Source organism: Poecilia reticulata, chromosome 2 (assembly GCF_904066995.2).
Source record: "Poecilia reticulata chromosome 2, P_reticulata-male-v2, whole genome shotgun sequence".
Lineage (NCBI taxonomy): Eukaryota > Metazoa > Chordata > Actinopteri > Cyprinodontiformes > Poeciliidae > Poecilia > Poecilia reticulata.
In genome coordinates this window covers 44,971,758-44,997,180 of record NC_088831.1, presented here as the reverse complement: position 1 = coordinate 44,997,180, position 25,423 = coordinate 44,971,758, and the positions used below count along the sequence as shown (strand labels likewise).

General features: G+C 43.7%; 3 protein-coding genes across 6 annotated transcripts; all 3 read left to right on the top strand.

Annotated features, from left to right (window-relative positions):
- Positions 1-45: 45 nt before the first annotated feature.
- Positions 46-4,651, top strand: bcs1l (BCS1 ubiquinol-cytochrome c reductase complex chaperone). The gene is made up of 7 exons (XM_008404222.3): positions 46-892; positions 1,507-1,646; positions 2,172-2,366; positions 2,449-2,512; positions 2,584-2,756; positions 2,834-2,951; positions 4,205-4,651. The coding sequence occupies exons 1-7, from the start codon at positions 573-575 to the stop codon at positions 4,455-4,457; spliced, it is 1,263 nt and encodes a 420-aa protein (XP_008402444.1). The 5' UTR covers positions 46-572; the 3' UTR covers positions 4,458-4,651.
- A 1,244-nt stretch (positions 4,652-5,895) lies between these two features.
- LOC103461863 (sterol 26-hydroxylase, mitochondrial-like) lies at positions 5,896-12,975 on the top strand. Of its 4 annotated transcripts, XR_014086717.1 has the most exons (10): positions 5,896-6,152; positions 6,440-6,621; positions 7,799-7,998; positions 8,082-8,279; positions 8,823-8,986; positions 9,127-9,293; positions 9,366-9,447; positions 9,586-9,786; positions 10,173-10,371; positions 10,420-11,372. XR_014086717.1 is itself a non-coding variant. In XM_008404227.3 (9 exons), exons 1-9 carry the CDS (start codon positions 5,952-5,954, stop codon positions 12,898-12,900), a joined length of 1,410 nt encoding a protein of 469 aa, XP_008402449.3. In that variant the 5' UTR covers positions 5,896-5,951; the 3' UTR covers positions 12,901-12,975. The 4 variants fall into 4 exon arrangements, 3 of the variants coding, with proteins under 3 accessions (XP_008402449.3, XP_008402448.3, XP_081460869.1); XM_008404227.3 differs by lacking the exons at positions 10,173-10,371; positions 10,420-11,372 and adding an exon at positions 12,886-12,975; XM_008404226.3 differs by having other exon boundaries at positions 10,173-11,372.
- On the top strand, positions 12,969-25,300 carry LOC103461862 (sterol 26-hydroxylase, mitochondrial-like). The gene is made up of 9 exons (XM_008404224.3): positions 12,969-13,190; positions 19,871-20,052; positions 21,305-21,504; positions 21,586-21,783; positions 22,804-22,967; positions 23,132-23,298; positions 23,391-23,472; positions 23,910-24,110; positions 24,924-25,300. The coding sequence occupies exons 1-9, from the start codon at positions 12,969-12,971 to the stop codon at positions 25,035-25,037; spliced, it is 1,530 nt and encodes a 509-aa protein (XP_008402446.2). The 3' UTR covers positions 25,038-25,300.
- Positions 25,301-25,423: the final 123 nt, after the last annotated feature.

Genomic DNA, 25,423 nt, shown 5'->3' with positions numbered 1-25,423 from the left:
TTATTCATTTACACTGATTACTTTTTATTAATCAAATAATATAGTGGTATTTGAGTGGGAATAAAAATAGGTATTTTGCGTGAGATTTTCTTTTTGTGTTTTCTTAGTAAGTAGACATTCTGCAAAGATTAGAATAATAATGTTCTGAATAATCTGCGACCAGGTTCAGTCCAGTAAAAAGTGTTTAAAAAGTTTAGTTAAAGTGGCGTAAAAACTTAAAATAAGAAGTGAAATTTATCTTTGTTATTTTCACAAATGGAATAAAAGTTTGACAAATAACAAGGAATCGTTAAATAATCCACGTGTTGTACTAGAATTGAAGATAATCCAGATTACATACAAAGGCGTAATAATCGTTTAATGAAGCTTCGAATCTGAAGCTAACTTCAGTGACGATTATCTGAACACCGGAACATACAATGATGGGTATTGGTGGACAGTCGGAATGTTTTTCCGGTAACACAGGAAGTGTAGTAAAGGTCGCTGCATCACATGGATCCTTCGGGCTGCCGTGGATTTTACATCAATTGAGTTAAAACTCTGGTTCTAGGAGGGGACGCGGGACCAGCATCATGCCGCTGTCGGACTTCCTGGACGGCCTGAAGGACAACCCGTACTTCGGTGCTGGGTTCGGACTGGTCGGGGTCGGGACAGCGCTGGCCGTGGCCAGAAAGGGAGCCCAGGTGGGCATGGTGTTTTTCCGAAGGAACTACATGATCACCCTGGAGGTTCCCAGCAGGGACAAGAGCTACCACTGGCTGCTGAGCTGGATCACCAAGCACGCCACGCACACGCAGCACCTCAGCGTGGAAACCTCCTACATGGCACACGAGAGCGGACGGGTCCACACGCAGTTCGACTTCCACCCGAGTCCAGGGAACCACATCATCTGGTGAGGAAAACCTCCAGCTCCGTTCAGTTAAACTTTGTTGCGCATCAAAACTGGTTTTTACGGCTGCTTGCTGCCTTCAAGTACACCTCGTTAATTTAATCATTGTAAATCGTCGCATCATTTTAGAGACTTCGCAGCTATCTTGTTCATATAGTATGTTGATGTGTACTAATTGTAGTAAAATCTATTAATTCAAATAGCTATTTAAGTATATTATCTACAATATATTATTTATAAAAATTTTTATACAGTGTCCTTGAACGCAAGCGCGACCGTAAGAACAACTATAGAAGCGCAACGATTTTGAAAGGTATGTTTCTGAATTGTTGCTCGTGTAACCGCAATGTTTTAATATGCGGTCACACAAAATTTATTGACACCCGTGTAGTTAAATAATTTTGACCTTGTTTTGTATAACTTTATTTCTTTTTAGCAAGAAACATTCCGTATGGTCCAGAGACAACGGATGAAAAATAGGGTTTTGACCAATTCTGGCCCATTTACAAAAATGTTAATGACTGTGCAAATAAATGAATACATTTCAAATAAGCACACACGCACAATCAGTATTTGATATAAAGAAGTCAGCTGGATGTGGTCCACCTGGTGTCCAGGTACGGCAGGAAGTGGATCCGGGTGGAGCGGACCAGGGAGAAGCAGATGCTGAATCTGCAGACCGGGACTCCGTGGGAGTCCATCACCTTCACCGCTCTGGGCAGAGACCGGCAGATCTTCTTCAACATCCTGCAGGAAGGTACACAGGAAAACCCTGAGCCTTTAATTAGGCCTGTTGAAAATGATCATTTTAGTAATCTAACAGTTATTCTGATGATTAATTGAATACAAATCTAATTAATCACTTTCAGAAAAAAAACTAAAAACAAAAATGAACAAAAAAAAACAAACAAGAGAAATCATATTGTATATACAGCATTAAAGTTCAAATGTTTTGACACTTTTTTTTCATTTTATAAAACATAACGTTGTATAAAACAAATTTAGCTCTTTCTTCCTCCGTATAAGTTAGGAATGGTTTTAAAGAAGCAACATTTGTGTATGTGACGTTTGGCTAACAGAAAGTTATTTATGTCGTAGTCGATGTTTGGTCATTAATAAAAACACAGAATTTAACTTCCTGTTTCCGGTAAATGAGCTCAGATCCAGTCAAAAGGATCCGAACCTTCGACTCATGAAATAAATATTCAGATAAATTTAGTTTCTTAGCTTTTACTTTGGAGGCGCCAGTCAGAGCTGAATGTGTTGTGATGGTGTCGTGCAGCGCGGGAGCTGGCGCTGAAGCAGGAGGAGGGACGGACCGTCATGTACACGGCCATGGGCGGTGAGTGGAGGCCCTTCGGGTTTCCACGGCGACGCCGGCCCCTCAGCTCCGTGGTGCTGGAGGCCGGCGTGGCCGAGCGCTTGGTGGACGACGTGAAGGATTTCATCGGGAACCCGCGCTGGTACACGGACAGAGGTGAAGGACCGGTTCTGGTGTCGGGCGGTGCCGACCCGTCCAGGTCGGGCTGCCGGTTCTGATCCCGTCTGTGTGTGTTCAGGGATTCCCTACAGAAGAGGGTACCTGCTGTTCGGGCCCCCAGGATGCGGGAAGAGCAGCTTCATGTGAGTCGTCCTGCTGCGGCGTGTCGGTCTGAGCGTTCCCGTGGTTCTGACCCGGTCCGGTTCTGTTGCAGCACGGCGCTGGCCGGCGAGTTGGGCTACAGCATCTGCCTGATGAGCCTGAGCGACCGGACGCTGTCGGACGACCGGCTCAACCACCTGTTGAGCGTGGCGCCGCAGCAGAGCATCATCCTGCTGGAGGACGTGGACGCCGCCTTCGTCAGCCGGGAGCTGCTGCCCACCGAGAGTGAGAGCCGAGCAGAACCGGCCGACCCGACCAGAACCAGAACCGGAACGCTGACCGGTTCTCCTCCTCTCTTCCAGACCCGCTGGCCTACCAGGGAATGGGCCGCCTGACCTTCAGCGGCCTGCTGAACTCGCTGGACGGAGTCGCTTCGTCTGAGGCCAGAATCGTCTTCATGACCACCAACTTCATCGACAGGTGCAATATTGATTATTGATCAATGATTATTGATTCAAAACAGTCTTGAGTCAAAGGAAATGTTTCCCATTGCTCAATGTTTAAAAAATCTCTTTCCTAAAAAGTCTTGTTGACCTTTGACCCACAGTTAAAATTTCCACTTTTTACTCCTCAGGTCCAAAACAATCCATTTGATAATTTGTGAATAAAATTTTTTATTTCAATTTTTACCACAAAAACTGCATCAGACCTCAACAAACAATTACAGTAAAATCTTTTATTTTCTGTTTATATATATATATACATATAAATATATGTTTTTTTAAATTATTATCAAAAGATTCAGCTGCAAATGAGAGAAAATGCAATGAGTTTATTACAGATCTGATTGATTTTATGCATTTATTTTTTCAAATACTTTTTAACCTTAATTATTTAATATAAAGGATGTTACTTGTAGCTTCACATTTTATTCTTTTCCAATCTGTCATTTAATTTAAATAATGTAGTTTAATGTAAATCTTTCTTTCTTGTGGTCCTGATCAGTTACAATAAAGCGTTTCATGGTTTTATCTCCTCCTACGGCGGCTCAGATGGATCAAAAGTGCTAAAGCTACAACGCAACAACAAAAACACGAAACAAAGTTATGACAGAACAACCAAAAGCTACAAAACCAAAAACCACAACAGACGTAAACAAATAGGAATAAATCTGCCAGCAGCTTTCGTTGTTGCCTTTGCTTCCATTGACCCTTCTGGGCCACCGTCCTCCCCGATACTTCGGCAATTTCAAGAAATTCTGACTTGTAAGAGCCATTTTAACCTGTTTGTTTTGGTCTGTTTTGCATAATGTGTGTGTGAGTGATGCATTCAGGAACACCAGGAGAAAAATAGACTCCAGATTACACAGACATTGCTATAAAATATATATAATTGATCGTCACAATGTTATTTTATGCATCACCTGTGACATAAAAACACTTCAGATGTGTGAGATATTCTATTGCCACAATTTTGTAATTGTAATTTTAAGGAAATATTTGTACTTTTAAAAATAAAAATATCACCAGCATAACGGGAACTCACTTCAGTTTGACTTTAAATCCGAAGAAACTCGGATTTAAATTTTTATACTTTTAATCCATAGATGTGCATCTAAAAGTTTTCTCAGAACCTTTTGGAAGTTCTTCATGTTCTGGTTGTTATAACTTAGCCAACAGGCTCTGCCTACAGCCTGCTGCTATCTTTGCTAACCGCCTCTCTTGCTCTCCCAGGTTGGACCCGGCGCTGGTCCGGCCCGGCCGGGTCGACCTGAAGCAGTACATCGGTCACTGCACCGCCTGGCAGCTGGGCCAGATGTTCCGGCGGTTCTACCCGGACCAGCCGCCGTCGGAAGGAGATCGCTTCGCTAAGCTAGCGTTAGCCGCGCACACGGAGATCAGCGCCGCTCAGGTCCAAGGACACTTCCTGCTGCACAAAATGGATCCAGCAGGATCCATAGACAATGTGGCCCAAATACGAGGATGATGGATCGGAACCGGACAGAATAAAGACTTTATTTAACAGGAAGCCTCTAGTTTATTGTTTATTAAGAGCAACAATAAACCAGAGTTGGTTAGATATACAGTTTGTTTTATGTGATAATATTTCTTTGTAAAAAGCTGCCTGTTTCCTGACCCAAAGTTTCTAAATATTGGAGTAAAAAAGATCATTTTTGGTTATCTGGGAATGTTTAATTCCACCTGCAGTTGTCTCATGAAATATTTTGAAAAAAGTGACATATTTTAAGATGTTTTGCTGCAGATTCTATGCTGAAATCTTTCTTTAAATGCAAACAAAATGAATCAAAATGAAAAACAGCCAGTTACTTGAACGTTCAGTGGTTCAAAAACATTATAATGAGATTGGACCACTTTGTAATTTAAACTTTCCTAAGGAGAAAGTTCATATTTCGACAGTCAGCTGAATGTGCAGTGGCAGCTGCTCCCAGATTTTGCCAAACATAACAATGAAATGCATATAAATTGTACTATATGCGACAGTTTTCTCTACCTAAATGTAATCTGTATTATTTACACAACATTTCCACCAACTAGCTCTTCAGCAGTGAATTTAGCGAAGCTATGAAGCTAAATATCCTAAATAAATGTCTTGTTACTGGGGAAATTGATCACATTTGGCCAATCAGCATCGCTGACCGTAATGTTCGCTCTGCCGTAAACGCAGGAAAGTCTGGTTGCCATGGTGATGAATTGATAATGGCGGCGGATAGATGAGGAGAAGTTCAGACTAAATTCTCCATCTTGAATCGGAACAGTTGATTTTCAAGATGGCCGCTAAACTACTGGTTCTGTTTTTTGCGTGTTATTAGTTTCAGCTTCCATGTTGCTGTTTACTGTCTGTTGGATCTGCAGCTACATGCTAACGCCGTTAGCCTAACGGTTAACTCACTTCCTCCTGCTTTCTTATTGCTCATTGGTTAATATTCATAGCTTAGGTTTTATGGATAAAATGGCTTGTTTTCAGAAAATCAGCATTTTTAAAAGTGAACCACATTTGAAAGCTTATTTTGAAAAGTCATACTTCTGATAAAAAAGTAGTAATTTTGAAATGAAAGTCCGAATTGTGTAAAATAAATAAATAAATTCTTAAGAAAAAAAATGTCATTCTGTGAAAAGGTTTTTTTTTGCCATTGGCCCTAATCCTCTGTATTTCCACAAGTTTTGTTATGATAAAGTCAGAAAAAAATCAGAATTTTATGAATGAAAAAAAAAATCAGAATTCTGAGATTAAAATGATAATTTGAAAAAAAAAAATCATTTTTTTCTCATTATACTCTCCCACATCTCCTTAATCTTTGCTGTGTGCGTAATGACGCCCCCTGCAGGTCTGGAGCCGCAGGCTGCAGCCCTCTGCCTGAGCTCTGGTTCTCCCTGTCAACGGGTCGGTTCCGGTTCAGCGGTGAACTGGACTGAAGCGAGCGGCTCTGCTCCTCCCACTGCGTGTTCACACAGAGCAGTAATGGCTGCCTGGTTGTCACGCAGCGCTACCTGTGGGATCTGCAGCCCGCGGCGGCCGCTCTGCGGCGGTGCGCTGCGGTGGAGCTCCTCTGCCCTGCAGGAGAAGCTGCGGTCGGTGCAGGACCTGCCGCAGGTCAGCACCCTGGAGATGCTGTACCGGGTTCTGGTCCAGGGCTACTTCTCCTCTCTGCACATGCTGCAGGTCAGTCAGAACAGAGCTCTGGGTTAAATGTCCAGCTGTCAGTTACAACCCATCGTGCTTTCTGATTAATCTCTATTTTCTGGTGTAACTGACCAACTTGCACCTTATTTATTTAGGTCTTGGTGTGTTAAACAGAAAACATGAGCTTTGATCTCAGATAAGAGCTGAACTTCAGGAAAACATGGCTGCAAATGTATATTTATTAATATTACTGCTGCAGCAATAGAGCAGCTCTGCTTTGTTATTGCGTGTTAATGCTGCATGTAACCATGTTGTGCTGTCTGAAGGTCTATGAGAAGCAGCTGTATGGACCCATTTACAAAAACGGACGCAACGCGGTGTCAGTGAGCAGCGCCGAGCTGCTGGAGGAGCTGGTCCGGAAGGACGACAGGTTTCCCACCAGAGGAGACATGGCTATGTGGACGGAGTACCGCGAGATGAGAGGCCTGGGCTACGGACCCCTCACAGAGTAAACACCGTTCACTTCCTGTTCCTTCCCCCGGTGGAACGCTGCAGACAGGCTGGTCTGTCATCAGTCAGCCTCCAGCATCAGTCCGATCTTGGCAGAACTGCTGGAGTTCATCTGAACTCGATGGTTTCCAATCAGAAACAAAACGGATTGTTTGTTGGGGCACCAAATTTTAACCACACAGCTGTTGATTAAGGGTACAGTCACACCTGATAGTCCAGTTTCAGGTTCGATTGGGGGCTAAAGTTCGAACATCTGAATCGTTTGAGGAACCTGTTTCCCTCCTCGCCTGTGGGGGCGCTGCACCAGGAACCACTGAACCAAAAACCTCTGAAGAAGACAACGAGAGCAACTTCCTTTTTCTAGAAATGTAAACAAAAATGGAGTGCCATCAAATTTTAGTGGTTGGAGGATTTCTCTTTTGTCGTTAAGGACCACGACTCATTTTCCCACTAACGCTAGGCTAGCACGTTTGTCTTGGTTGTATTTTCCCAGAATGCCCTGCATTGTAGTCCACTTCCTGTTTCTGGTCCGCTTGGTATTTACATATGCATTCACCAAAGAATAAAGCCTGCTGTAGAGATTGGAGCTTCATACACGGTGAACAGGGAATGGGCCTTAAGACGCAGCCCTGAGGTACCTCAGATATAAGTGGAAATGTTGCAGGTCCCAGGTGGAGGGACAGGCGGGCAGATCCAGATGACCTGTTTTACAGGAGAAAGGAGCGAGTCACAGGTTCCACCTGCTGCTGCACCGTCATGCGAATGGAGGGGAGCATTATGGGACCGTCAGTCCCATAATGTCCCGTTTCTGCCATTTAGCGGCACATTTATGTCACTGCTATTTCAAAACGGGGTCAAACCCTAAACTAAAATCACAATTGAACCAAACAAATGTGACCACGCAGAAACGGGTCACTAATGAGGAAAAACTGAGATTTAAAAACTATCAACTTGAAAAATACATTGGAAAAATGCTGAAATGGAGGCAATAGAGGTTTAAACTAAAACATAATGGAGGCTCGTAGAATATAAATAGCTACTGCAAAGGAACTGTTCAACAAAATGATTGAACCTAAGAAGTCTAAACTAACCTGATCGATCGATCCAGGAGGTCAGCTTCAAACCAAACATTTTCCTAAAAGCTCGTGAAACTTTTCTGATGTTTGTGCTGCCAGGGAAGGGGAGCGCTGGTACAAGCTGAGGGCGGTTCTCAACAAGCGGATGCTCCATCCCAGGGATTCGGCTCAGTACGACGGGGTGATCAACGCCGTGGTGACGGACTTCATCAAACGGATCAAACATCTGCGTCTCTGCAGCCCAACAGGCGACCTGGTTCCTGACATCGCCAACAAGTTGTACCTGTTTTCCCTGGAAGGTGTGCGCCATCAGTGTCCATAAGTATTGAGACTCTGAGAACAGATTCTATTTGTTTTTGATTATTTAGGTTTCCCCTCTCAGGTATTTCCTCCATACTGTTTGAGACGAGGCTCGGCTGTCTGAGCGAGGAGATTCCTGCCGGTACCCAGGAGTTCATCACCTCCATCTCTCAGATGTTTTCCAACGCCCTTCCTGTGGCCATCTTCCCAAAGTGGAGCCGCAGCCTGCTCCCTTACTGGCGGCGCTACATCGCTAGCTGGGACGGCATCTTCAGCTTTGGTGAGCTGCTGAAGCTTCACAGAAGGGAACCAGTGATAGATGCAAAAAGCCAAGTAGCTAGCAAGAGTATATTAGCAGCTAGTTAGCTTCAGCCACATAAGACTCCAGTCACAGATCGCAATGAATATTTCTGTGCCTGACAGAAAAGGCCCGAAAGGTTAACTGGCATTTTTTAATGAATTTGAGACATTTTAAGACGTTGTAACTTTTGGTTTTCCTTCAGGTTGGTGCTAATTCATCCACTGTAACCGACTTACTGCTTTCACTGTTCCACCTGCTGCTGCTAATTGTTCCACTTACCTCCATGTCTCTACTCTCACTGAAGACCACAACGTCATCGGCAAACATCACAACCCGTAGTCTCCTGTGATAGCTCTGCTTTTGTGTCTTTGATATAATCCCATCTCTAACTATATCGCCTGAAGCTCTGTGATCAAATGGAAGATATTGAAGAACTATGCTAAGCTGAGTGGGTGTTGGAGGCAACTGCAGCAAAATTAAACTGTCGGGTCGTCTCTATTTATTCGACTTCTGTTCTTTAAGGTAAAACTTTGATCGACAAGAAGATGGAGGACATCCAGCAGCGAGTGGACAACGACCAGGATGTGGAGAACGAATATCTGACGTACCTCCTGTCAAACTCCCAGCTGAGCACCAAAGATATCTACGCCAGCGTGACGGAGCTGCTGTTAGCCGGAGTGGACACGGTACGTGACTCATTCCTACGATAATAAAACCCAAACCCGTTTTTATTGCAGGGTTTGGTATTCTGACTCTAACTAGATTCACAATCCAGTTAGATTCTGGTTTATCTGCACAGTGATTTAAATGTGTCTTTGTCTCAAAGACCTCCAACACCTTGACCTGGACTTTGTACCAGCTGTCCAGGAACCCAGAAACCCAGGACAGACTTTATGAGGAGGTTTCCTCTCTGGTACCGGCGGACCGGATCCCCTGCGCCGCAGAGGTCACTGCGATGCCGTTTTTACGAGCCGTGATCAAGGAAACTCTCAGGTCAGACAGCAAGGAGAGGCTTTGGTGTTAACTACATGCAGCCTGTTTATAATCTTAACTTATTTTTTACAGGATGTACCCTGTGGTTTCTATAAATTCAAGGATCATAAAAGAAAAGCCTGTTGCTGTTGGTGGATATCAGTTTCCAGAAAATGTGGGTCTGGTTTTTGTTTTGTAATCCAATAAAGTAAATTTTCTCCAGATTTAGTTTTTGTTCACTGGAAGATTTGATCCAATTTATATCAGAACAATAGAAAACAGGATTGTAATATTTCCTCTGTTGTTTCTCCAGACTGGTTTCACGTTCTGCCACTACGCCATCAGTCATGATGAGAACACCTTCCCAGAACCGTACCGGTTCAAGCCGGAGCGGTGGCTCCGTGACGGCCGCCAGAGGCCCAACGCCTTCGGCTCCATCCCGTTTGGCTACGGCGTTCGAGGCTGCGTCGGTCGCAGGATCGCAGAACTCGAGATGTACTTGGTTCTGTTTCGGGTAGGTACAAAACCAAACACAACATCATGATAAAGAAGCGTTCACATCCACATTCAAACCAAACCAGAGTCCACTTCAACCGGACCCAGGCTGAGGAGGACCAGAGTCCGATTAGCATTTACCTGACTCTAAGCAATGCAGCCATTATTTGTATTTATTTATTTCAAAATGTAATTAAAGAAGTCAAATTCATAGATTTATTACACCCAGATTGAGACTTTGAAAGCGTTGGATTTCTGTATAAAAAAATCTGTGTATTAGTTTTATATAATTCGGTTTTCATTGTCTTGGAGACATAATCAGTAAAATAAATGCTTAAAGTTTATCTGTCAATGTGTTTTCTACAATATTCTAAATTATTATGTATTTTTGGCATTTTTTCTCAGCTTATTCGAGAGTTTGAAATCAAACCGAACCCCACTGCGGATGATCTAAAGATCGTCAGTCGGTCCGTTTTGGTGCCAAACAAGCAACTGGACCTGCACTTTGTGGAGCGACGATGAAGGAACACTTTGATTTAACAGTTTAGCTGAACGTCCCAAAAGTGCTGCTTCTGTTTTGCTTTCATGTGAAAACTTCTATTTAGCTAAAACTAAAGTTATTGACAGTTAGCCTTTAGCTAGTTAGCTAGAGGCTAACTGTCATTAGCCGACCATTCTATGTGCAATCACAGCAGGACCGTAGTTAGGTCTGGATGATGGAGTTAAACTTACATGCATTTCCACACTTTAATTATTAATGGGGAGAAAAACTACTGAAGCCCTTTCTGTATGCTAACGTCAAAGCTAGCTGCTGCTAACAGGCCAGGCCTTCCTCTTTCTGGAGAGTTTACAGTCACTGGTGTTGATGTGCAGAAACAATCTGGACGTTAACAAAACAGTTTTTTGTTTTGCTAAATTCTAATGTTTGTGGTTTAGTGTGTAATTTATATACGGGGTTTCTAAAATGTATATCATTAGGCCAAAATTGTCAAGTAAAATGCTAGGAGAAATATTTTGTAATGTATTTTGTAAACCAGTATAAAAAATGATTATTATGTACTGGTTCAACTAACTATAAGCTAAACAGACAATATTTTAATTTAACAAATAGTCTTTTCTATTGTTGTTGGAAAGCATTTAAATAATTGTAGATTGAAAACTTAAATAGTTTGCCTTATTAAAAAGACATTTGGGTTATTAATCCTTTTGAATTGGTTAGAAAAAACAGTAGAAAATAGAAAACAGATCTGGATGAACGAAGTCTGAGTTTGACGGATTCACTGGATTCATGTGGTTCTATAATATAAAGAGAATACAAAGTGTGGCTATTAAAAGATGAATACTTTATTCATCCACTGTAAAAATATTTAAATTAGTTGGAAATCATTTTTATTGACATGATAATTAGAAATAAAAGGCAGTAGGGTCAGATTAGCGTCATTCTTGCTTTATACTCTGGGTTATTTCTGTTTTTGTCTGTAAATGTGATTGTAGGTTTAAATATCTGATCATGTTTGTTATAAACACGAATTATGTTCAATTAATTTGCATTTTATAACGTAATTAGTAATATAATGTTTTTACTGATGTGGTATAATCTACATTTGTCTTCAGTTTTATTTTTCTTGTTACACAAATTTAAGAGATAATTTTCATCTTCCACAGATTTTATAAATGTAAAATAATTAAATTATAGCATATTTATCTAAAAATATGAGTTTCCTCTTTTCTGATCCGTCCGTCCGTCCGTCCGTCCGTCCGTCCGTCCATCCATCCATCCATCCATCCATCCATCCATCCATCCATCCATCGTTGGATACTCTCCTGCTGCTGTTGCCTGTTGGGAGCTGATAGACGGAGGAGTAACGACTCTTTCTCAATCCAGAACTTTGTGGAATGAAGCATCATAATCTGCATGAGAAGATTAACTTTAGCTTCATAAAAATCGTTAAAAATTTTCAGAACCTGGTCAGGAAAAAGTCAGAAATCAAACGTCCTGTTTGATACGTCAGCCGGTCCAGAACTTCAGTTGCTGCGTTTCCATTACAAAACTGTAAATATTCTGCTGGTGGTTCAACTGCAGTTTTTCCACTAAATAAGAAACACAAGTAAAATCACAGATGAATAAGTTTGTTCATGCAGTGAGTCATTAAAAACGTGCTCCGCCATCATCCGATGGCTTCCTGTCGTTTTCTTCTTCGTGGATTGAGACACGTTGTGAAAAAAGTGTTTTCGTTGCAGTTTTTCCGAATTAAGCCAAACAGTTATATGGTGAATGAAAACGTAGCTGGTGACTTCTACATCGAGACGAACTGGGTAACCAGATCATCAGCTCATGTTAAATTGCTCAGAGCTTTGTGCCTCTGGTAAGGCACAGACCTCCAGCGGATGGGAAAGTTTGCATTGTCAGAACTTATTTGGCCAAAGTCTTTCCATCTCCCTTTACTGCATTAAATCTTTTTCAGAAAACCTAAAACCACCCAAAAACAAACGTAAAATCCTTTTTGTGAAACTGAGGAAGTTATTTGATTTTGGACATTTCCAACAATTATTTCTAATGCGACACTTTAAAGCGTAGATTAAAAAACGTTGATGGAAACACGGCTAGTGCACACCTGTGAAGGTCAACCATCAGGTCACCCTGAGCCTAATGAGGGAAATGACCAACAGGTGTGCAGGCGGCAACAGACCCACACACACACACACACACACACACACACAGAGATCCTCTGAGCAGGAAGATGACTCACTCACACTGCAGGACTGAGAAACGTAGTCAGTTCCTTGAAGATGTTTCTCTGAGACATTTCAGTTTGGTATTCAGCGTAAGGGCTCCAGAGTTCAGGAAAGTTCAGATTCTCTAAACAGTCGGACGTTTTGCTGTCAGCAGCTGGCGTTTATGTTCAGCCCCAGAGGTTGTGTAATCCAGAGCGAGGAGTGTTCACATGCTGGGCTGTTCCCTTAAAAGGCAAACCAAGCTTCATTGTTAGGAGCAGATCGGCTTATTAAGACGTTTCACAACAACTCCGTCCGGACAGATTACACAACTCAAAAGGCTTTAAACCAGAGAAAACTGGACATTTCCTCAGACTCCTTCCTTTGTGGTTTGTGTCTTCAGATCTGGACGGGTTAAATCGGCTCCTCCCTGCAGCAGCAGCTTGGATGTAACAGGATCCGCGTGTTTTCCACTCGCCTCCTGCCATGGCTGCGTGGCTGTTGAGCAGAGCGCTGTCAGGGAGAAGCGGCGGTCTGCTGCCATGGAGCCAGGTCTGCTGCCGGGAGCGGTGCCGGACCGCTCCCTCCGTCCTGCCCGCCCTGCAGGTCAAGCCTCGGGCCGCCTCGGACCTGCCCCGGGTCAGCGTCCCAGAGATGCTCTACAGGATGCTGGTCCAGGGCTACTACAACCGTCTGCATGAGCTGCAGGTACCTGACCGCTCTGCAGCTTTCTCACCTACAGCCAAAGCCTGAAGCGCCTCCACATCCTGGTGCTAACAAATCTAACGCCGGCAGCACGGTTCTGTTGGCGTTGGGTATGTTGAATGACCAAAGCAAAGGCAGGTTTTGATCATGCATTTGCTTTTCATGACCAAAGCTAATGCTGCTCAGGTAGCATTATCTTTGTTTCTATTGGAGACGCACTGATCAGATCGCTAAAGACGTCACTACTGGATGTTCGGACAAACGAAGCAAACAGAACAGCGATATCTGAAGAGCGCGTAACGTTGCTGGAGATTTGTTTCCATATTCCTGGATGCAGAATCTCAGTGTGGAGAAACCTAAACAATGGTTGAAATGTAGAAGCCTCAAAGTGAGCAGAGAGAAAAGCAGCAATGGCTGAAAGGCTTAAAAATCTGTGCTTAACGAGTTCCCGCCGAGTAATAAAATATAAAAATATTCACTCCTCAATGCTTCGCGGTTCATTTTTCCAATTGGATATCAGTTTGTAAAAACCTGTGAATCGATTAGATTCACTGTCGCTACATCAGCTCTGTGTCAAATGAAACGATTCTGCAGCTGGAGTTTATTTGCAGTCGGCAAAAAACGATTGGTGGGAATAAAACTGTGCATATTAATCACCTAAGTTAGCTTAGCGCTTGTCCGAAGCTAAAATGGCCGCCAAAGCGCTGATCTAAATGTAGTAGTTTTACGTCATTTGTGAAAGACCCTGGTATAGAAAATAATTCTAGATATCTGTGACGATCTTTCTGATCCACAAGGGCATTTCTATTGAGTCTAATTCTATGCGTTATTTACAGGGGCGGATCTAGAAAAATATTTATGGGGTGGCAAGAGGGTGGCAGGGACTTTTTCGTATATATATATATATATATAAAAAAAAAAAAAAAAAATTCCCTTCTCACCCTCCGCGGGTGGTCTGTTTCATCCTCTGAGCTCGGGTCCTCTACCAGAGGCCTGGGAGCTTGAGGGTTCTGCGCAGTATCTTGGCTGTGCCTAGAACTGCACATTTCTGGACTGAGATGTCTGATGTTGTTCCTGGGATCTGTTTGAGCCACTGCTCCAGTTTGGGGGTGACTGCCCCGAGGGCCCCGATGACTACAGGCACCACTGTGGTCTTCACCTTCCAGGTCTTTTCCAGTTCCTCCCTGAGGCCCTGGTATTTCTCCAATTTCTCATGCTCCTTTTTCCTGATGTTGTAATCACTTGGTATTGCTACATCCACCACAACGGCTTTCCTCTGTTCTTTATCCACCACCACAATGTCCGGTTGGTTCGCCATTACCATCTTGTCTGTCTGGATCTGGAAGTCCCACAGGATCTTAGCTCGGTCATTCTCCACCACTTTTGGGGGTGTTCCCCACTTTGATCTTGGGGCTTCCAGTCCATATTCTGCACAGATGTTCCTGTACACTATGCCCGCCACTTGGTTATGTCGTTCCATGTACGCTTTCCCTGCCAGCATCTTGCACCCTGCTATTATGTGCTGGACTGTCTCAGGGGCCTCCTTGCACAACCTACACCTTGGGTCTTGTCTGGTGTGGTAGATCTGAGCCTCTATTGCTCTGGTGTTTAGGGCCTGTTCCTGGGCGGCCAGGATGAGAGCCTCTGTGCTGTCCTTGAGTCCAGCTTTCTCCAGCCATTGGTAGGTTTTCCTGACATCAGCCACTTCAGTTATTTGTCGGTGGTACATCCCATGTAGGGGCTTGTCCTCCCATGATGGTACTTCCAGCACCTTGTCTTCTGTTCCCCATTGCCTGAGACATTCGCTGAGCACATCGTCTGTTGAGGCTTTGTCCTTGATGTATTTATGGATCTTGGATGTTTCATCCTGGACAGTGGCTCTCACACTCACTAGTCCTCTGCCTCCTTCCTTACGGCTCGTGTACAGTCTCAGGGTGCTGGATTTGGGGTGGAATCCTCCATGCATGGTTAGTAGCTTCCTAGTCTTAACATCCGTGGCCTTCATCTCTTCCATTGGCCAGCTAATTATTCCGGCAGGGTATCTGATTACTGGTAAGGCATAGCTGTTTATTGCACGGATCTTGTTCTTGCCATTGAGCTGGCTTCTCAGGACTTGCCTTATTCGTTGGAGGTATTTGGCTGTGGCTCCTTTCCTTGTGACCTCATCGAGGTTGCCATTTGCTTGTGGTATTCCCAGGTACTTGTAGCTGTGCTCTATGTCTGCTATTGTTCCTTCTGGGAGTGAGACCCCTTCTGTGTGGGCGACCTTCCCTCTCTTTGTAACCATCCGACCACACTTCTCTAGTCCGAATGACATCCCAATGTCAGTGCTGTAGATCCTGGTGGTGTGGATCAGTGAGTCGATATCTCGCTCGCTCTTGGCGTACAGCTTGATGTCATCCATGTAGAGGAGGTGACTGATCATAGCCCCATTCTTGAGTCGGTATCCGTAGCCAGTCTTGTTGATGATTTGGCTGAGAGGGTTCAGGCCTATGCAGAACAGCAGTGGGGACAGAGCATCTCCTTGGTATATGCCACATTTGATGGACACTTGTGCAAGTGGTTTGCAGTTGGCTTCAAGGGTGGTTTTCCACAGCCCCATCGAGTTTGCAATGAAGGCTCTTAGAGTCCTATTGATGTTGTACATCTCTAAGCATTCAATGATCCAAGTGTGAGGCATTGAGTCATAGGCTTTCTTGTAATCAATCCAAGCGGTACACAGGTTGGTGTGTCGGGTTTTGCAGTCTCGGGCAACTGTGTGGTCTACAAGGAGTTGGTGTTTGGCTCCTCTGCTATTTATGCCTATGCCCTTCTGTGCCTTGCTCATGTATTTATCCATGTGCCCGCTTATCTTAGCCGCTATGATGCCTGACATGAGCTTCCATGTTGTAGAGAGACAGGTTATTGGCCGATAGTTGGATGGGACTGAACCCTTCGAGGGTTCCTTCTGTATCAGGATTGTTCGCCCTTCAGTTAACCATTCAGGGTGAGTCCCATTTTGTAGCAGCTGGTTCAGTTGAGCTGCCAGTCGCTCATGGAGGGCAGTGAGTTTCTTAAGCCAGTAGGCATGGATCATGTCAGGTCCTGGTGCTGTCCAGTTTTTCATACCCGAGACTCTGTCTTGGACATCTGCCACAGTGATGGTTACCGGGGCTTGTTCAGGGAGGTTGCTGTGGTCCTCTCGTAGAGAGGTTAGCCACTGTGCATTGCTGTTGTGGGACGCCTCCCTTTCCCATATGCCTTTCCAGTATTGTTCAGTCTCCAGCCTGGGTGGGTCTGCTCTGTTGTTATTACCCTGCCATTGAGAGTACACTTTAGCTGGTTGGGTGGCGAAGAGCCGGTTAATCCTCCTGGCTTCATTCTCTCTCGTGTATCTCTTTAGGCGGCTGGCCAAGGCTTGGAGCCTTTGTTTGGCAGTTTCGAGTGCTTCAGGTATGGGCATCTGGCTGTACTTCTTGGGTACTGATCTTTTCATTGCACCCCTTTGGAGCTCTGACAGTTGACTCACTTCCCTCCTTGTTGTCTTGATCTTAGCCTCTAACCGTCTTTTCCATGGTGGGTATTGGGTCTCATGGTTGCTCTTATAACCAAGCATCTCAAGGATCACTGATGCTGAGTTGTATATCAGCTCATTGGTTTCTGTTATGGTGTTGGTAGGGATCGTTCTCAATGCCGAATTCACATCTTCAATGAGACTTTCTGATGGTACTTCACTCAGCCGTTGTAATTGGCGTCGGGGTCGTCTGGTGTTCATTCGGGCCATGATTCTCTCTCTCAGGTCAGTTGCTGCCTCGTTCAGCTCAGATGGTTCGTTCATTACTGGGGCTACATACCCAGTCTCTGGGCGGGGAGTCGTAGTTGACTCCCTTCTGACCTGGCATCCTGGCTCCTTCCCGTAGCACTTGTGTCGTACCTCGTCAATCTCCAGTTGTGACAGCAGTTGCCGTTTGCGGATGTTGGAACACTGAGCTACTAGTTGTTTGGCAGTTAGTGTTGACTGGGGATGTCGAGCTAACCATTCCTCCCACAGTCTTTGCATGTAGCCCCTCTGACTAGGATTACTTGAGTAGTAGCATTCCAACAGATCCATGTTTTCATCTCTCGCCCATTTCCGTCTTGTTCCAGTAGCCCACTTTTCATCAGGGTGCTCTGGTCCCCCAGCACCTGACGCAGACCTTGTTTGACCGGGCGACGTCTGAGCCGGCATGTCATGCTTATTTGTGTCTCTCATGGTATGAGGTAGGCTATATAGCTCCAAGGGTCTTGCCTAAGGACCCACACTGACAGCTCAATGTCACCGTTGTAACTTTTTGCCCCAGCCCCCAGCCTGGCCTCGAACCCGGGTCTCCCGGGTGGAAGACTGGTGACTTACCTATTGAGCTATACAGTCAGCTATATATATATATATATATATATATATATATATATATATATATACGAAATATTGTTTTTAACTTGCATTGTTTCAAAATGAGCTTCATGTAGCACCGAGGCTTAAATACAATTTCTTAATGTAGTATAGTTAATTATTTTCACATCTTTCATTCTCCTGCTAATTGATGTATTACTGGACTGGACAGCACCTATTGGTCACTATGTGATTCATTGTGTCCAGAAAACCATTTTATCCCAATTCAGGACAAGGAGAAATCTGTCACAAAAATATTAGTAGCGCCATCATTTGTTATTAGATATATCTATTAAATACGACTTAAAATAAAGATTAGAAAACTGATGATTGATAAATTCTCCATGATTATAAATCTATAAACAGTTTAGTTTCTGTTAGTTCTGTCAAGATGCAAGAAAGGGTGAATATCTACTTAAATTGTGATCCATCGTTTTATTTTAAATATGCTGTAGGAGCCGTAGTTTGACAACTGTTATAAATATCACCATGTTTTTAGAACACAGGAAATTAGCTCAGTTTTTGTCTTGTTTTAGGAATTGCAGCTTCTGCAGTGGCGCCACAATAAAGGTACAATAAAGCTGATAAACAGGTGAAGAACCAAACAGAACCACTTCTGACTGTTCGCCAAGCCAAACATCCAGTAAAAGTTCCACCAAGTCACTACTGAGGCACTGGGGTCAAGATTCTAGACACGGTTCAAAACAAGGTTCAATGTCCAAACTTATTGATTGTTCTTGGTGATTTATTTTCCTCTTTCATCAAACAATTACAGACATCAAACCTTCATTTGTTCTCATGCTACCACTCTGAAAAACCATCGGCCCCAGACCCAAATGCCTGCTGGTCCTTCTCCAGGCCCCTGGACTGATCTATGTGGACTGACCCACATTACTGCCTGTCTGAATTTAGAAAATAAATAAGAAAATAATAAAACCAAAAAAATTAATAAAATCAACAATTATCAACCTACAAATAAACTCTGTAAATAATACCAAAAATAGAAATTTAAGAATAAAGTAACAAAATTCAAATGGATGAAGAAATAAAGCAAAAAATAGCTCCAGCAACTTTTATTCCGCCTTTTCTCGCTGTGTGTTGGTTATTACACACGACCCGTTGCCTTGGCAACCGACAGACAACAGCTCCACGAGCACATCGAGCAGAGATTACCGATCAGGGTAATCAACACCAAAAAACAAACATTTCTACACTTATTATTAATAAGTTTTCGCCTGAGCACAGCGGCGGCTGATCAGCTGATTGAATAACCAGCTGCTCTACTGATGACGTGGTGGCGGGTTGACCTGTTTTACTGCCAACGGAACCAAAACACACCGAACTGCGCAGCACATGCTAAGGCTATCAAAGTCAGTAGCAGGCTAACAACAGTTAGCCTAGCATAACTGACCCACTGCTCACTTGTTCAATATTTTCTTTAAATTAAAAAGTTTTTCTCACCTGTGAAATCTGAAGCCCTTATTACCATTATCTATGGCTGAATTAACTACTAAACATCATTTGCGTGATTGTAGTATTTTCCTGACCACCGATATTCCTGACTCAATGGACAGAAATGACGCATCATGTGTGATTTACGATAAATCACATAATGTCCAGTAATATATCATCAATGCTGCTGCCTCGCGCTCTGTCCTTCTCTCGCGCTTCCCGCTACTTAGCAGTAGGTGTCAGGTTACATTGTGTTGCATTCAATGTTGTCGGGGAAAAAAGAGTTTCATGCGCTTAACGTCCGATTTGCCATAACTATTTATTGAATTCATTGTCGCTAGCTGGGGCGGCAACAGGGGTGGCGAGGCTCTCGTTTGGGGTGGCAACTGCCACCCCGCTAGATCCGCCCCTGCTCAGATATCAATATCGGAAGAGAAAAAAAAGTGGGTCGGTACAGCCATAGTTTCTATGGCAACCACCAGCTAAAGGAGCTAAAGGAGGGCGTAGCTCTGCTGGGAGCGTTCAGCTGAGGTCAGGTTACTGGTTTTTATCAGGATTCTGATCGGGTCTGATCGGATCTGATCGGATCTGATCAGGTCTGATCAGGTCTGATCGGGTCTGATCGGGTCTGATCGGATCTGATCGGATCTGATCGGGTCTGATCGGGTCTGATCGGGTCTGATCGGATCTGATCGGGTCTGATCAGGTCTGATCGGGTCTGTTCGGATCTGATCGGGTCTGATCAGGTCTGATCGGGTCTGATCGGGATTCTGATCGGGTCTGATCGGATCTGATCGGTTTCCCTCTCATCTCTCCCTCTCAGCTGTATGAGAAGCAGCTGTATGGACCCATATACTGGAGCGGGCTGAAGTCGGTGTCGGTGAACACGGCCGAGCTGCTGGAGGAGCTGCTGAGGAAGGACGAGAAGTTTCCGTCCAGAGGAGACATGTCTCTGTGGACGGAGTACCGAGACATGAGGGGGTTCGGATACGGACCCTTCACAGAGTAAACCCACAGTTTGTAAAAAACAAATGAAACTGTTGTGATGGATGTAAAACAGCTTTTCAGGATAAATGTCATGAGTGGATGAACTGAAAGTGAATCACTGGCCAGAATTTTGCAAAATTTTTTCCTTCCAAAATCTAAAAAAAAGAAAAAAAAATCGGACATACTGGACACACACACGTTTTTATTTATTAAAAAATATATATATAAATCGCTTTTTGTTACCACATCGATCACAGACGATAACTTGACATCAGCTGAGGCTGAGGCAGCAGAGTGGTGGAAGTAAGAAACACTGCCACCTGCAGGTCGGAGTTGCCATCAGTACAATGTTTTGAGAAAATGTACAATAAACAGAATTGATGAAGTTTGTCAAAGAAAAGATGGACAGGAGCGTTTAGCTCAGGATCTTCTCTTAAATTCTGGTTTAGTCGACATTATCGCAACCTGCAGGCAAAACACAATTACTGCATTTTTTATTTAAGTCTCAGACTGTTTAGACCTGATTTTTAGTTTTGAAACAGACACCAGGAAAGGCAGTTCATCCAATAGTCCCAAGCTAACACGTAAAAAAATAGCGACTCAGGACTCCCTATCACTGGTTGCCATGGTTATCCCCGCCATTTCTTGAAGGGGAAACCCTGAAAATGACGTGTTGTATTGAAATAATATAATGAACTGTGGAAATATTCATGTGTCCACGAGGTTTTTAAATGCAAAACTCATGTCTCAGTATTTCCACACTGAAAGAAAAGCATGCTGGATGTTTTTGTGTTTCCTTCATTTGCTCTTGGTGCAGCGCCCCCACAGGCGAGGAGGGGAACAGATTGCTCAGCTGAAAGTGAAGCACATGTAACTTTGGTCCCCAATCGAACGAATTTATCACACTATCAGGTGTGAAAACACCTAAAACTGGCAATTCTGTAAAAACTGTAAATTCAGTTTAAACTTCTGTTTAATCAAATAAGGATTAAACTGAATTTTTTTTCATCTTTTTTCATTTTTTCGTCTGAGCTATCTGGGCTTTGAATGGTGTTTCTGCTGTACATGTAGCTGAGCTGCGGAGCTCCTCAGGGTGCTGTGTTCGCACCACTTTGACCAAAATATCCTTTTAGTGCGTAGGTAAACATTTTGTATATTTTGTCATGCAGCACAACCAAAGAAGACAATTCACTCAACATCACCAACTTTGGGCTTGATATTAATTTTCTCTCCATTCTTATGAAATGTGATGAGCTGTTTGTGCTTCCAGGGAAGGGGAGCGCTGGTACAAGCTGAGGGCGGTTCTCAACAAGCGGATGCTCCATCCCAGGGATTCGGCTCAGTACGACGGGGTGATCAACGCCGTGGTGACGGACTTCATCAAACGGATCAAACATCTGCGTCTCTGCAGCCCAACAGGCGACCTGGTTGTTGACATGTCCAATGAGCTGTACCTGTTCTCTCTGGAAGGTGTGCAGCAAACATCATTCCCAAGAACCAGTACTCTGACATCCGGTTTTTAATTTAGGGTTAATTGTTTTTGTCATCCAGGAATCGCCTCCATACTGTTTGAGACTCGGCTCGGCTGCCTGGAAAAGGAAATTCCTGCCGGAACCCAAGAATTCATAAACTCCATCGCCCAGATGTTCTCCAACAGCATGGCTGTGGTGATGACGCCCAAGTGGAGCCGCGGCCTGCTGCCGTTCTGGGGGCGCTACATCGCTGGCTGGGAGGGCATCTTCAGCTTCGGTGAGTTGGAGAAAACAACTGGTGAGCGTCGCAGGCGGCTGGTGCCACAAACCACCACGTTCTGCCGCCATGTGTCTGGAGAAACAGTCACACAAGAGATGGAGTTTATAAGTCACCACTTTCTGATTGCCAAAAGGAAAACTGCGTTCATTTAGGCCATTAAACATTAAACATTATACTGAGCTCAAACACAAAAAGCAGCTTTCAGTGACCTGAATAAACGCAGGTTTTTGTTGTTCCGATGGTGTAAAAACTGCCTTCAGACTGGATTTAGTCTGAATCCTGACTTGATTTATTATTTTTGTTGCTGTTATAAGAGTACACTCAAGAAGAAAGATCAAACAATACATATAAATTATAAAATACAGAGCAATAGAAACAAAAATCACACACCAGGGGGAGACTCTCATTTTAGTAACACAAAACAAAAACACAAGGGGACAATTCATACCCAAAATTAGTCCTGTCTCGTTGATGTGAAGTTTGTCCATTTTTCCCATTTGTCCAGGCATTGCTGTGTCCTCAGTCTGACTTGCTTCATTTTTTTAACCAAATGTGAGGAAAAGGTAGCAACTTGTGGCACTTTTGGGTTGCCGTAGGTTGTAAGAGTTTAGGACGCTCCAGAAACATCCTGAGTGAGACGTAGACGCTCATCTGAGGGTTTTAACCATAACATCATTGGAAAGCATAAATACATGAATCATCATTCGTTTGCCTCGGAGCTGATTGGCCGAAGAACTGAGAGTGGAAATAAGGAAAACTGTAAATGTTGTAAATGTGTAAATGTCTACGATAAAGCCAGGACGGTTTCCACCGTGTGCATTTATTCATATTAAGGTATATTTGGTGTTTAAACAATTAAAACAGGCAGTTCTTACAATATTAACTGATTTTTGGTGTAACATCAGGAAGCAGTAAACTCTCCCTGAACTCTTAGCTCAGCTGAATCCAACAGAAAGAGAATTATGAGCCCTGATCAAACATAAGAGACTGAAACAACACCAAGCTTCATTCCTGTAGCTAAAACTTTGATCGACAAGAAGATGGAGGACATTCAGCAGCGAGTGGACAACGACCAGGATGTGGAGGGTGAATATCTGACGTACCTCCTGTCCAACACCCAGATGAGCAGTAAGGACGTCTATGCCAGCGTGACGGAGCTGCTGTTAGCCGGCGTGGACACGGTACGCACACAAGTCCTGAACAAGTCAACATCCTGCTTCGTTTAAGTGTTTCTGACGCACCAGATGCTTAAAGCTCTGTCCAGGAACATTCGGTGTTTATCAACTTCGTTGGTATTAATTTTAAAGCTACTTTCTGGTTGCATGTTTGTGTCTTTGTCTCAAAGACCTCCAACACCTTGACCTGGACTTTGTACCAGCTGTCCAGGAACCCAGAAACCCAGGACAGACTTTATGAGGAGGTTTCCTCTCTGGTACCGGCGGACCGGGTCCCCTGCGCCGCAGAGGTCACTGCGATGCCGTTTTTACGAGCCGTGATCAAGGAAACTCTCAGGTCAGACAGCAAGGAGAGGCTTTGGTGTTTCTAACCAGAATCACTCTAATAACCACTCACCGTTAACAATCTGCTGAACTGATCTTCAACAGGATGTACCCTGTGGTTCCTATGAACGCACGGATCATAACAGAAAAACCCATTTCTGTTGGTGGATATCAGTTTCCAAAGAAAGTGGGTCTGATTCTTCTTTATAATCCAGTATCATATACTTTGCACATATTTGCTGTGAGCATCTGTAACGCCTTTACAATTGATGAGAAACATTATGATGAAAGGTTATTGGCTTCAGAAACAACTGACCTTTAACTTATAATTTAAATGTTTTAAGTCTCCTTTCCTGACCAGCTGGTTAGAATAAAAATAATCCACACGTGAATCTGCGGCGTCTTTTCGGGTTGGTTTCCCAGACAGAATGTTTACCAGGCTCAAATTTATGTAACCTTTTGTGACATCAGCAAGATGGCGTACAGATCAGTCTGTTTAATAAAATGGAGGCCTAACACTAGTATTTACTGTGGGTGTAAAGGTTTATGTTGGGCGGATGTCTTCTGGAAGGTTGAACTGGGCCGTGCTAACGTTCCTGAATCTTTTGACTCGTCTTTCTCCAGACTGGTTTCACGTTCTGCCACTACGCCATCAGTCATGATGAGAACACCTTCCCAGAACCGTACCGGTTCTGGCCGGAGCGGTGGCTCCGTGACGGCCGCCAGAGGCCCAACGCCTTCGGCTCCATCCCGTTTGGCTACGGCGTTCGAGGCTGCGTCGGTCGCAGGATCGCAGAACTCGAGATGTACTTGGTTCTGTTTCAGGTAGCAAACAATGCAACATCACGATAAAGAAGCTTAAAAAGGTTCTGATTCCAGAAAGATTAGAAATTCAGAATCATATCATAAAACATTAAATAGTCCTAGGACACAGCCCTGTGGAACGCCGTGACCAACTGAGTGATGCTTCCAGCTAAGACAAGGAATTTTGATTGATGTTTGATTCTGGATTCAGATACAATCCAACCCTGGAATCTTATAAATAATGTTTTAACACTAAACAGGAATAGAGCGGAGCGTCGTCTGCATAGAGTTTATAGTTTAGTTATAGTTTATAGAGTTTATAGTTTAGACTTTATTTCATTTGAATAATTTTATGTAAGTTTAGAAATGATGGATTGGTGAGAAGTTGAAGCGTTGACTTCAGAGATTCAGACACCAAACTGGATCTCTGGTGTTGAAAGGTCCTGGTTCTGGTCTTGGGGGTCTCTAGACTTTACTAGAGTTTAGACTTTATTTCGCCTGCTGGGAGAAATAAAGACCTTTTCTCAACACAGAACATTGAAGCAGCATCATCTGCATGAGGACATTATCAGACAGTAGATCAAAATATGATCCAAATAAGAAGCTTTAATTTAACACAGAACCAATGAGCTTCCACAGAAATTCACTGAGGCATGAAACATCCCAAACAGACCAGAACCAGGACCTGTCAACACCTGATGAGATCCAGTTTGGTGTCTGGATCTCTGAAGTCAACGCTTCAACTTCTCACCAATCCATCCATTTCTAAACGTACATAAAATTATTCCAGTGAAGCTTCACTGTCTTTTTTTACTTTCTGTTTTTTGCCTTCAGCTGATTCGTCACTTTGAAGTCAAGCCAGATCCGACGACCGGAGAATTGAAAAGCATCAACCGTACAGTTCTGGTTCCAGACAAACAACTGGACCTGCACTTTGTGGACAGATGAAGAACCAGACCTGCCTGAGTCCGACCAGGTCGACTGGGCCGTGGGATGACCACAGCTTTACGGGAGAGTGGCAGCAGATCTGAAGCAAACGGCTCTTTCTCATTTATCACTGCAATCAGCACATTTAATGTTTTTACTATGATCAGTTCCAGCTCCTGTGGATGAACCATCAATTATCTGACTTTTTATATGGCTTATGCTGTAAATAATAGATTTTGTTTGCTCACTTTATGTAAAACACAAAATAAATCTGTGTGCTGGTGGTTTTGCTCTAACCTTCATCGTTTGGAGCAAAGTGCTGAACGAGGCGCCGTTTATTATGACGGAGAGATCAAAAGACTCAAATATGTGGAACTGATTTTGAAGATTAAACAATCTTATCTGCC